The sequence below is a fragment of the Benincasa hispida genome, chromosome 9 (assembly GCF_027475165.1).
Source record: "Benincasa hispida cultivar pf3 chromosome 9, pf3_genome.v1.1, whole genome shotgun sequence".
In the NCBI taxonomy this organism is placed as follows: domain Eukaryota; kingdom Viridiplantae; phylum Streptophyta; class Magnoliopsida; order Cucurbitales; family Cucurbitaceae; genus Benincasa; species Benincasa hispida.
Genome location: NC_143486.1, coordinates 50,194,353 through 50,206,444, shown reverse-complemented (window position 1 = coordinate 50,206,444; position 12,092 = coordinate 50,194,353). Strand labels below are relative to the sequence as shown.

The 12,092-nt window shown below is 32.1% G+C and overlaps 2 protein-coding genes across 4 annotated transcripts; one reads left to right on the top strand and one right to left on the bottom strand.

The window, feature by feature from the left end:
• The first annotated feature begins 1,753 nt into the window (after nucleotides 1–1,753).
• On the top strand, nucleotides 1,754–6,956 carry LOC120086023 (zinc ion binding protein). 3 transcript variants are annotated; one of them, XR_005484110.2, is made up of 7 exons: nucleotides 1,754–1,937; nucleotides 2,027–2,279; nucleotides 2,724–2,919; nucleotides 3,493–4,194; nucleotides 4,507–4,718; nucleotides 6,133–6,381; nucleotides 6,572–6,956. XR_005484110.2 is itself a non-coding variant. In XM_039042418.2 (6 exons), the coding sequence occupies exons 2-5, from the start codon at nucleotides 2,125–2,127 to the stop codon at nucleotides 4,696–4,698; spliced, it is 1,245 nt and encodes a 414-aa protein (XP_038898346.1). In that variant the 5' UTR covers nucleotides 1,754–1,937; nucleotides 2,027–2,124; the 3' UTR covers nucleotides 4,699–4,718; nucleotides 6,572–6,956. The 3 variants fall into 3 exon arrangements, 2 of the variants coding, with proteins under 2 accessions (XP_038898346.1, XP_038898345.1); XM_039042418.2 differs by lacking the exon at nucleotides 6,133–6,381; XM_039042417.2 differs by lacking the exons at nucleotides 6,133–6,381; nucleotides 6,572–6,956 and having other exon boundaries at nucleotides 4,507–4,936.
• On the bottom strand, nucleotides 6,083–11,455 carry QRT1 (Pectin lyase-like superfamily protein). The gene is made up of 5 exons (XM_039040581.2): nucleotides 11,091–11,455; nucleotides 8,670–8,865; nucleotides 8,380–8,583; nucleotides 6,482–6,717; nucleotides 6,083–6,230 (listed from the first exon to the last, which is right to left on the bottom strand). Exons 1-5 carry the CDS (start codon nucleotides 11,453–11,455, stop codon nucleotides 6,083–6,085), a joined length of 1,149 nt encoding a protein of 382 aa, XP_038896509.2.
• Between the last annotated feature and the right edge of the window lie 637 nt (nucleotides 11,456–12,092).

Below are 12,092 nucleotides of genomic sequence, written 5' to 3'. Positions count from 1 at the left end.
GTGTTATAATTTGAATATGATTCAATTATTATTTATATGAACATGATTCATATAAAAACTATAGGTTAAAATTAAAATAAATTTAATTCATATAATACCTTAAGTATTTGAGAAAATAATAAACTATAATTTATATTATATGTGATATAATATTAACTATAGGTTTTATGTTATATGTGATATAACATATAATTTAAATGTATATTAAATTAGTTAATATATATATTAAATTCAAATTTAGAATTTGAATTTAATTATTTTAAATTTAGTAAAGGGACAGGAGTTACAACTCTCTCACCCCTTAATCTCTCATTCTGTCACATAATAAATGTGGAGAGAGAAATTTCTCTCCCTCTGATTCTCTCTCTTGTTCTTTTCCTTCTCTCGGCGTTGTTTATAGAGAAGATTTTTTTTCTCTCAATTCTTTTCTCCTTCCCTCCTGCCAAACTTATGTGTAAGCCCACAACTCTGCACGATTCCCATCCATGAGAATAACGGGGAAGACCCCGTGGTGGTGTTTGGTTGCAGTGTTCGTAGGATTGGGAGAAGACGACGCGAATTGGAAAAGAACAAAGAATAGGTAAGTGATTTCTTAATCCTTTCCTCTCTAATTTGCACCATAGAAAGCATGCTTAGGTTTGTGTTTTTCCATGGTTTCAGTCACTTTGAATTTTCTACGTTCTGTAAAATAAAATTTAGAGATGAATGTGTCTAATTGCTTCCACTGCAGGGAATTCCAATCCCTTCACATCATTTTGTGTGGTCCATAAAAAATATGAATGACTAAAATGATCACCACAAAAAGAATAATTATTTATTCCCCTACCACGGTCACGACCTTGACCACGACCACAACCATGATTATTATTAAAATTCATAGCATTCTTTTTAAGGAATGTTTGTTGTTCTAATTGGTCGAGATTCATGATTTCATCCACGATTATTAAAATTTACAACATTCACTTCAGGGAATGTTGTTGCTCTAGTTGGTTAAGATTCATTTTTTTAATCAATAACTCGTCATTTCACTCAGCCACAAGAAGACATCAGATGAGTGCATAATACTTTAAAATATTTCTCGCGATATTGCTACTGCAGGAGCATATTTAAAATGTAGAAAAATGTCTTCTCTAACATACTGATTTAAAGTTTTGGAGCCTCAAGTGCATCTATTTATGACGAGCTTTAGGAAGAAAAATTGTTTTCTGATGATCACATTTTTATGGCATCTAGATGTATTTCATCAAGCACTAGTGACAAAAAATTATTACTATTAATATCTAATGTTACAAATTCTGATTTATGATATTTTTCATGGTAACACTATTACCAAATATCATATTTATATTAGAAATTTAGTATATATCAAATATGTAAAACAACATTTAATTTATTAAATATAATGAGAAGGAAAAAATCGACATACCTATAGGACCTACCTTCAGCAGGGGAAATGAAAGAAGCTCGTGCTGATAAACTTGAGGAGCACAACGAGAACACGAGAATACCAATAAAATATAATATTAAAATAACTATAATATAATATAATATTATAATAAATTAAACATAATATATAAATAAACAAAACAAAATAAATTAGCAAAATATAAAATAAAAAATTTATCAAAATTCTCTACCTTCTCCAATTTTCATGGAATTTGGCGACGTACGTATCTTCCAAAACCCACCAATAAACACCAATAATATCTAATGTTATATATAAACAACATTTTGAAAATAAAGATAATGATATATCGCCAATGAACACCAAGTATGAGCGGTCTATAACCATCTAAACCTCTAAATTTCATGGCCATTTAAATCTCGAGTAAATAGTATACATCGCTTCTTTGAATTTCCTCAATTCACCCGGCCGCTCCTCATCTTAATTTCTTGCCGTCGAGCGAACTCAAAACTCCCGCCAACTCTCGATCAAGGTGAAATATATTTCTTCTTCCAAATTTCAATGTCGATTCGAGTTCCGAATAATCCCTAATCTGCTTCAAACATTCTTTTAAATTAACAGATTTCGATTCCAGTTCCTTCAGAAATCACGGATAATGTGATTTCTGAAGTTTCGTGACCTTACTCGATTGGGGGATCTCGAATTTTCCATCTCTTAGCATGGATGTGGGCGACCTTAACAAAGTTTGGGAAATTAAAGCCCTGAAGAAGGCTGGAGAGAAAGAAGCAAAGGAGATTCTGGAGAGAATTGCCAAACAAGTCCAACCCATTATGCGTAGACATAAATGGCGAGTTAAGGTTCTTTCGGAGTTTTGGTAAATGATTACAAGGCTCTTTACCCTTTTTTTTTCCTGTGTAGGCCGAAGTTTCCTCCATGTTGTTTCTTGTTCCTAATGAGGGAAGGATTGTAGGGTTTTTTTCCTTTTTTTTTTTTTGGGTTTTCTCTTGGATTCTATATCTATTCATTTTTGGCATTCTTCTTGATGGATGTGATGAAATAAAAATACTGAAGATTCAACTTTCATTTCATTTAGTTTTTGTTGCAATGAATAATGAAAAGAGAAATTTGTTTAACCAAGTCAAACTGCACAAAATGTTCATTCTTTGTTTATCCCAGTGTTTTTTTATTCTTGTGATTGTTGAGGGAAATAAATAATGAATTTCTCACTGTTGTTGCTCTGTTCTTTATGTACTTTTGGTCGAGTCAACTATTCTGGTGTCTATTTCTTCCTGCATTATGTTTGTTGACAAATTTGCAGCCCAAAAAATCCAGCACTTTTAGGGTTAAATGTGGGACGTGGAATTCATGTGAAGTTGAGGCTTCGAAGGCCAAATAGGGATGGAGATTTCTACCCCTTCAATCAAGTTTTGGATACAATGCTACATGAGCTTTGCCACAATCTTCATGGTCCTCACAATGCCAATTTCTACAAGCTTTGGGATGAGCTTAGAAAGGTGTATCATTTATGTTTTGATTTTTTCTTTCGCAATATGATTTTATAATTAATATCTTTAAAAGACACAAAGAATGATATTCATACATTGTCAAAGGACTATGGTTCACTTATTTGCATCCTTTCCATTTACATTCACCTTCGTGGTATAAGTTCAACAGACCATATCAATATGTATGGTTTCTGGTTGGCCCTTATTATGATCCTATTGCATGCCAATCGATGGACATAATAATGGTTTAAACAATTGGCCCTGATGAAAGATTAAAGAAGTGGCATTGTCTTCTTGATATTTATTATTAAGTGATGCAAGGAGAGGGGCTCATCCAATTGTGTACTTGGACAGGATTTTGCTGCGTTTAGTTCTCTGCATTACGTAAATGTTCATCATGTTTTACTGACTGACTGTAAATTTGTGTTCTGTTTGCAATTCATGGGCATATGTTTCACTGACAAGACCATTCTTCAACATAACCCCGTGTTTGTATTTTTCTATTTTATTCTTGGAAATTTTCATTTTGATTGTACATGGCCTCTTATCAAGCATCAAATTTGATGGTTTTTGTAAATGTAGGAATGTGAGGAGTTGATGGCTAAGGGAATTAGTGGTACAGCACAGGGATTTGATCTCCCGGGAAGGCGTTTGGGTGGTAATGTGCGCCAACCCCCTCTTTCTTCCCTCCACAAATCTTCTTTAGCTGCTGCAGAAGGAAGAAGACATTTGGGATCTCTACTTCCATCTGGACCTAATCGGCTTGGTGGTGATAGCAACATCATGGTTGCGCTAAGTCCTGTACAAGCAGCTGCAATGGCTGCAGAAAGGAGGCTTCAGGATGATATTTGGTGTGCTTCATCTCAAGAAATGCCTGTGGATGAGGATTGTTGCCCCGATTTTCCATCAGAAGCAGCGCATTTCTCTCAAGCAGGTAAATCAGGGCCCTTTAGCAATTTAAGTAATGGTATGGATGCATTACGCCAGAAAAGAAGTCGTGAGTCAGAAAGGAGTTCTAACAAGTCTTCCAATGGTCATCTGAAACCTGATTTTGTTGATTTATCCAAAGATGATGTAATTCCTGGTTCCTCTGCTGACTATGGTGCTGAATCAAATAAGCGTCATAAAATGCCAGATAGAGTTCTATTTCCAAAATCTTCTGCAGAAACTAGCTCAATAGATTTGTCCGGTTCATCCTCTAATTTGATGCCAAGTCATGATGGAACTATTCATCCCGGAGAACTTTCCATGTGGGAATGTGGAAATTGCACCTTGCTGAATCCAGTATGTGTTGTATTCATAATTTATTACTACTGAACCATTATCTGTGCGCAGTATCTATACTTTTCCTCAATACATGTTCTGGACTGCAGTGGGATTGTAAAAACTAGCACATAAATTGGTCCTTTTCTCTAACTTAACATTGCTACATATAGAAATGTATGTGGAAACTTTCCTCAATTAATCAAATTCATATTTATCTTAAAGTTCGTACAATTTTACTTCAAAATATCATTATGGGCATATCTATTACTTATCATCCTGCCGAGCTTCTCACTGATATTTTTTCCCATTTCAATGTTCATTGTCGTGCAGCCACTAGCTCCAATGTGTGAGCTCTGTTTCTCGCAAAAGCCAAAAGATGCTGATACCAGATACAAATTCTGGTCATGTAAATTCTGCACCTTAGAGAACAGTGTGAAGTTGGAGAAATGCTCAGCATGTGATCAATGGAGATATTCTCATGGCCAACCAGTGTCGACTCTAGGACCAAATCTCGGCACTTGATAAGCTTCTGATATATCCTTGTAAGGCTTCTAAACTACATGATAAGTTAGCTGATTGGTAAGAAAATTAAGCTGCATCTTGCCTTTTGAAACTGGGGAGGCTTCTGTTATTTTCCTCCCTAGAGACTAGCCATTTCTTCAAGCATGCATTTTTTGAAGTGTTGAAACACTTGCAACATACCTATGTAAATTGTCCTTCTCTCATGATGCAGTGAAGTTTCTTTATTCCTTTGGTTCAACTTAATATATAATCAGAACATGTTAATGCCTTAGAAGACCCTGAAGAATCCCACGCATGAATCTAAGAAACTTTTTGTCATCCAATAGGCTCATTTTTTCGAGCTCATAGAGAATTGTTCTATTGTTAGAACATATTATCTTGCAGTGTATTAAAAAGAATTAACTAGTCAATTCAAATTAAGACCTTGATCGGTAAATTTTAGGTTAATATTATTATGGTACCTGTATTATGAGACTGGTTCTATTTTAGTCTATGTAATTTCATATGTAATTTCAAATGTCAAATTTTAGTCTGTACTTTCAATAAATCTTAAATTTAGTCCCTACTTTTAGTTTATTGTTCATCTTTTAAAAACTTTTTTATTATTTATATTAGCATTTTTACTATAAATCTTGTTAACATATTCACATTTTATTGCATAAAAATGATTGTTTTTATTTAACCAATTTTGATAAAATAAAACTTTGAGAGACTAAATTTAAAATTTGTTGAAAGTACAAAGACTAAAATTGAACGAACTTCAACCTATGAAAACCAAAATTGAACTCTAATCTATATTTTGAAAAGATTTTTTTTGTTCAACATTGTTTTAGAAAGTAGATTATTATATAGATAAATAGGTGGTCATAAGGTCAACTTGGGCATAGTTGTTAAAACACATCCTCAAACAAAAGTTAAAAGAAGAGGTGTGTGTGCGCGTGTGTGTTCATATATATATATATATATATATATATATATATATGCTAGTCATAGTTATATATACATATATATATATATATATGCTAGTCATAGTTATACATCAATCATATACTCTTTAAGGTTTGCATGAATTGATCATTGGAACATTGAAAAAACATGAATCCATACGATTGGTCCTTTTTTTTTCCCCCCCCTTCAAATTGTTATTGTTAAAGGATTTCTCTGCAATGGACCACAATCAATCCAATAATTCAATTCATGCCTCTGTTATTTAAGAAACTTTACAATAAAGTAAACAAAAAAGGGAGTAGACAACCATTTGAAAGAATTATGAAATGCTCACGCTAGTTTTTAGTTACTCTTTGGTTATAATGTAATTGTATTGGAGAAGGGGAGAACAAAGTGTAAGTTTTGAAGTGTCAAGTTGATATTTCTTGGTGTTAACTCATAAGTTAAGCCATTGTTCTCCCTTGATGTATTTCCTATCTACGAAAGGTCTCACTTCCTCGTAGCTGAAAGTCTTTGCCCATGGCACCCAACCTTCTGTGTTAGCTCCACTGCCCCTGCAATTATATTGCCCAAAAACGACTGTCCTGTGTACATAACAATTGAAAAATTATACCAGATTAGCTTGATTCAAGAGGTGAAATTATACCAGATTAGCTTGATTCAAGAGGTGAAATTATACCAGATTAGCTTGATTCAAGAGGTGGAGGGATATTTTTAATATCTGTGAGTATCCAGGTCAGTTTATACTCTCCCAACTAATTGTGTGTGGGGGGGGGGGGGGGGGGGGGGGGGCAGGTGGGTGGGACGTTAGTGTAAGTACACTTTTGACTTTTACCTTTGTCTTGATGGGTCATTCCAGTCACCCCATCCTAATGGATCTATTACATCTTCAATGTAACAGTAAGAATATATTATTCTTGAATAGGTCCCCCATGCTCTTCCCAGGAGTACTTTGCCACTTCCATTAATTACACAGCGGACGAAGGAGAACCCAGTGTCGTCGTCTGGCGAGGCCCGATGATGGGCTGCTATTGCTCCAGAGCTCTCTGCTGTGGAAGTTATGACACATTGCTGGTTTTTCAAGAGAGAAGATCAATATCAGATGAAGAGGTTCCAAAGATTAAAAAAAGATGGGTTATATTGTTAGTTTGATCTTCTTAGTGCTTAAGATTTAATTCGATCAGTATAGTTTCAAGAGTGTTAGTTTAGACTTTAGTTATTGTGACATGCTTAAGCTTCACAGATCGTCTTAGCTACTTCAAACCATTGTCGCATCAAATGTCACATATATTTTATTGCTTTAGTTACAAGTTTAGTACCCATGGTTCGGAAAAAAATAGAATTTAGTTTTTATGGTTAGACAAAATCTCATAAATAATCTATATGGCTTGATAAAATTCTCATGCGTAGTTCTTAATATAGGGACCATTTTTGAGTGTTTTATCGAGGTATAGAGACTAAATTCTAATTTAAAACCATGGATTAAATTTTAACTTTTTCCAAATCATAGAGGTTAAATTTGCAATTTAATCAATTTTATTTGTGAAAATTGAAAATCATTCTCTAACCAACTTTTTCCAAGCAAGAAATTTGGAGATGTAAGGAGTGTTATTAGGTTTAATTTTTAAAAACTAAAAACCAAACACTAAGACCCCTTTAGGTAATTAGATAGGTTTTTTTTTTTTGAAAATTAAGTCGGTAAACACTCTTCTTATCTCTAAATTTCTTGATTTGCTCTCTACTTTTTATTAACGTTTTATAAAATTAAGCCAAATTTTGAAAACTAAAAAATGTAGGTCCTATTTGGTAATTATTTTATTTTTTGTTTTTGTTTTTGTTTTTGAAAATTAAACTTATGGACACTACTTTCTCTCTAAATTTCTTTGTTATCTATCTTTTATTGATGGTTTAAAAAACAAAATCAAAATTTGAGAACTAAAAAAAGTGACTTTCAAAAAGGAGCTTTCAAAGTACTAGAGGTATTAAAAAATTTTGATGACCCAAAAAAGTCAACCAACCCAACTCAACCTATGCGGTTTGGGTTCTCAACTCATTTGGGTTGGGTTGAGTTCAAATAAATGAATTTTTCGTTGGTTCATGGGTTCACCTAAAATAACATAAATTAACCTAAATTAACCCGAACTTATTGTATATATATAAGTATATTTAACTTACAATACAATTATATATACATATATTTATTTAAGTTTTATTTTTTTTGGATAGATTATTCTCCAATAACTCTTATAAATAGATTTTTAGTGCTTTGGGAAGAAAAATTTATTATATAAATTGAAATTATGTTTAAATCTTAATTCAATATATGAAAATAATTAAATCAATTTTTTTTGTATCAATATCCTACTTTTTAGAACATAAATTTAAATAAATAATCCGATTAATCCGAACTAATCCAATTCGGATGTTTCATGGTTGGGTTCATTTTTTAGTAAGAGTTATTTGGGTGGAAGAAATTAACAAACCAAACAATCGAGTTGGGTCTAAAAAGTCCTTTAATCCAAGCCAATCCAACCCACGAACACCCCTATGACTAAGAATTCAACTCTTGTACATAAGAAAGATGCAAAACATGGTAAAAAAATGTGTATAAATATACTTAGTTTTCGAAAACCAAAAATCAAATCGTTATTAAATGGGGCCTAAACAGTTAAAAAACCGGTCTAAAGTTAAATGATAAAACAAGAATATATATGTGTGTTTTGAAGTGATTACCTCATAGAGTGATCTAGCTGTACCAAAAATGAAATCAACACTTCCTTGAATGTGACATTGATAGAAGTAATGTGTGCCCATATCATCCAAAAGTGTATCTTGTCCTCCTACGAATTTTACTCTATAAAACATTGCCTTGTCTCCTGTTATTCTCAAAGCTACAGCTTGTCTTCCTTTATCTCCAGGCTTTGCAACAACTGTATTCTACAAAATCAAACATTCAATTTATCATACTATCTTTATATTATTACATTATGCTATATTCTCCCTAGTTTCTTTATGTTGCTAACCTCAAATGTGATTCCCGTTGCACAAAAGTAGTCGGCGTCGATCGCAACCGTCGCTGTTCTATACGTCCCTAGCTCGACTCCGTTGATATCTTTGTCGGATGCTTTGTCGTTCCATGTAATAAGAGTATCTGTAACTCGGTTCTTATTTCCGATTAAGGAAATATATGGTTTAGTGATGGGTATGTATACCTTCTCTCTACACAAAAGTTGAAAGAGATATTATCGAGCAACATTTTAGTTTTAAATTGGTTAAATTACAAATTTAATCTTATAGTTCGGAGAAAGTTAGAATTTAGTCCACACGGTCTATTATTGGATAAAATCCTCATAAATAATCCTTACAATAGGATTAAATTCTACTTATAAATCATTGAACTAAATTTTAACGATATGGACACAAATTGATCATTTAACCTTTCAAATATTATTCATACAAATTTCCTTGGTTTCGCACCCCTTAGTTTGAATTAGATGACTTGGATCAATATCCGGATCCTATTGTATATGTAAATGATATAAAAAAGTAAGAGTTCCTTTCTTGATTCTTGATTTGTTCTACAGAAATAGAACCTCTCCTTTCGTTTTAGTCATAAAGGGAAGTTCCTACGACATGATAGATCGGTGACCTTTGAAAAAAGGGTAAGAAGTCGTTTCTCTATTTATTTGATTTTTGACATAATTGATAAATCAAATAAATAGAGAAAAGCCGGCTATCGGAATCGAACCGATGACCAAACCCAACCCGTACGATTTGGGTTGGGTTATCAACTCATTTGGGTTGGATTAGGTTCAAATAAATAAAAATTTTATGAGTTGAGTTGGTTCATGAGTTCACCTAATATAACCCAAACTAACCCGAATTTATTATTAACTTTAAAATATTTTTTTTTATTACATATAATACAATTATTTATACATATATTGATTTTAATTTTATTTAATCCAATATTTTTTTTAATAATTTATTCTTCAACCATTCTTAAAAGTAGTTTCTTTACACTTTAGAAAGAAAATTTTCACTATATAAATTGAAATTGAGTTATTAATCTTAATTCAATATATGAAAATAATTAAATAAGATTTTTACATATTTACTTGTGCTTCTTTTTAGAACAAAATTTTAAACAAATGATCTGATTAACTCGAACCAACCCAACCCAACCCAAATATTTTATGGTTGGGCTTGGGTTGTGTTTATTTTTTAATAAGGGTTATTTGAGTTGAAGAAATTTACAACCCGAATAATTGAGTTGGGTCTAAAAGGTCTTTCAACCCAACCACACCCCTAAACTTATCAACTTATCCAAAATTAGAAGTTTTAATTTCAATCATCATACCTTAAATATAACCTAAATTCATCATTCACAAAATAAACAAATAAATTCACCTTCTCAAAATAAATAAATAAATAAATAAATAATATTCACAAACTGTTTTAGGAATCTTTTTATCTAAAAAAAACAGACCAAAGACCAAAAGAAACAAACCAAACCAAACAGGCAACAAAACACAAAAGAGGATCAAACCCAACTATTCAACAGAAAAGGTCCCAAGATGAAAAGTCTCCATGAATTCTCGTCTCGTCAGAGAAGTCTCAGACCACTTTATACAAGTTAATTATTTCTAGCGCATTCAATTACTATAATATTACGTGTCATTTCTAATTTAACCCTTTTTTTTTTATAAGTTCTAATTTAACTTTAATTAGAGATATCTAAAGTATACCATAATTAAAATTTTTATAATATACTTCCAAGGCCACCTACAATGTTATTATAAGAAAATGACCTATAATGATATAGTCCACAATTTTAACTTTAATCTTCTGGCTAAATTATAAAAGATATGCTTGTAAGACCTTTGGCTTCAAAATACTTTTAACTTCTCAAAAATTGGAATATTCCCATTGACTTTCCATAAATATTTCAAAACCAATTGACTTTCCATAAATATTTCAAAACCTAAAATTTTTTTACTTGTAACAATGTGGTGGTAACCTAGGTTATGGTGATCCAAATTTTCTTCTAGGTCATCGGTCATATTTATATATTTTCAAAATCTTACTTTTGTTCAAAAATTTTGAAAGAACCAAGCATAGTTCAATTGATATATTAGTACGCTAATAATCACAATGTCTGTGATTTAAATCTCCCTATTCCAAATTATATGGGTATTTTCCAAACGAAGACATAACATCCGTCATGGATAAATACTTCAAACTCTAGAAAGAATACTTTGTTACCCATGATAATCAAATTTATTTTTCTTTTATTAGAAAAAATTTTCAGTTGTTTTTACTCGATGATTGGATTGATTTGCATAAAAACAGACACAACCTGATACAATCCAAATATTACACAAAATAAATTAAAAATATTTTAAAAAAAGAAAGTAAAAATTGATGATGTATATATAACGAACCTGTAAATACCAGGAAGAATATAAATCTTAACTCTCTGTTTGTTATTATGAGGAACCATATCCACCGCCCCTTGCACCGTCGTGGAGTTGCCGGAGCAATTCTTATCCACCACAATTATTCTAGTCCCATTCCCCAACTCATTGCCGGAGCTAATCCCCTGCCGCCGCGAAACATCGACACGCAAGTCATCCCAACTGATCATACCATATGATCTCTCTGTAACACCACCACCACCACCACTACCAGCGCCGCCGTTGCTGATGGAGCTCTCTCCGGCGACACGCAAGAGAAGAAAAACAAGAATGAAGATGAGAGGGAAAAACCCATGGTTATTATTACATAGGAAACACAAGAACCTCTTCATCATCAAGAAAAATCAAAATCAAAACCAATCTCCAAAAAGCTTTGATTTTTAATGCTGATTTTAAAGTAAAAGTGGAAGGAGTTAAAAGGGTGTGGAAGAAAGGAGTTTAAACACAAAAAAACAACAACAATAATAATAATAAATAACTTTGAGAGTTAAATGTTGATGAATTATGGTGGAATCTAAGGTGTTAAAAGGAAGGAAATATGAAAGGATCTTTGAATGGGAGGGGTTTTAGAAGAGGGGGAATTAAGTTTTGAAAAAGGGGTTTATTTAAAAATTAAGAATGAAGAGAGGGTTTAGAATGTAGTTTTGTTTGATGGAAATTGTCTTTGCATGGGAAAGAAAAAGAAATAAAGGGGTTTTTGAGGGGTTTAAATTTGAATAATGAAAGAATTTGGGAGTTTAAAATAAACTTCCCACGAAACCCACTACTTTGTGTGTTATGAGAAACAACTGATCGTTTTTTTTAAATATATATTTATATATAAAGAAGCATTTAAACACGATCCTAATTGTGTTACGAAATTCAATAACCGAGAGGAAGGAGAAAATAGAACAATAGATTATTATTATTATTATTATTTGAGTTTTTATGCATTTAAATTTTCAACAATGGGAGAGATAAAGAGTTTGT

What these genes read in the sequence shown, in the direction of transcription:
- LOC120086023 (XM_039042418.2), top strand. Translation starts at nt 2,125, where the DNA reads ATGGATGTGGGCGACCTTAACAAAGTTTGGGAAATTAAAGCCCTGAAG. An exon ending in TTTGGGATGAGCTTAGAAAG is followed by an intron (nt 2,920 to 3,492) that starts GTGTATCATTTA and finishes TTGTAAATGTAG; the next exon opens with GAATGTGAGGAGTTGATGGC. An exon ending in ATTGCACCTTGCTGAATCCA is followed by an intron (nt 4,195 to 4,506) that starts GTATGTGTTGTA and finishes ATTGTCGTGCAG; the next exon opens with CCACTAGCTCCAATGTGTGA.
- QRT1 (XM_039040581.2), bottom strand. Translation starts at nt 11,455, where the DNA reads ATGAAGAGGTTCTTGTGTTTCCTATGTAATAATAACCATGGGTTTTTC. An exon ending in ATTCTTCCTGGTATTTACAG is followed by an intron (nt 8,866 to 11,090) that starts GTTCGTTATATA and finishes ACTTTTGTGTAG; the next exon opens with AGAGAAGGTATACATACCCA. An exon ending in CAACGGGAATCACATTTGAG is followed by an intron (nt 8,584 to 8,669) that starts GTTAGCAACATA and finishes TTGATTTTGTAG; the next exon opens with AATACAGTTGTTGCAAAGCC.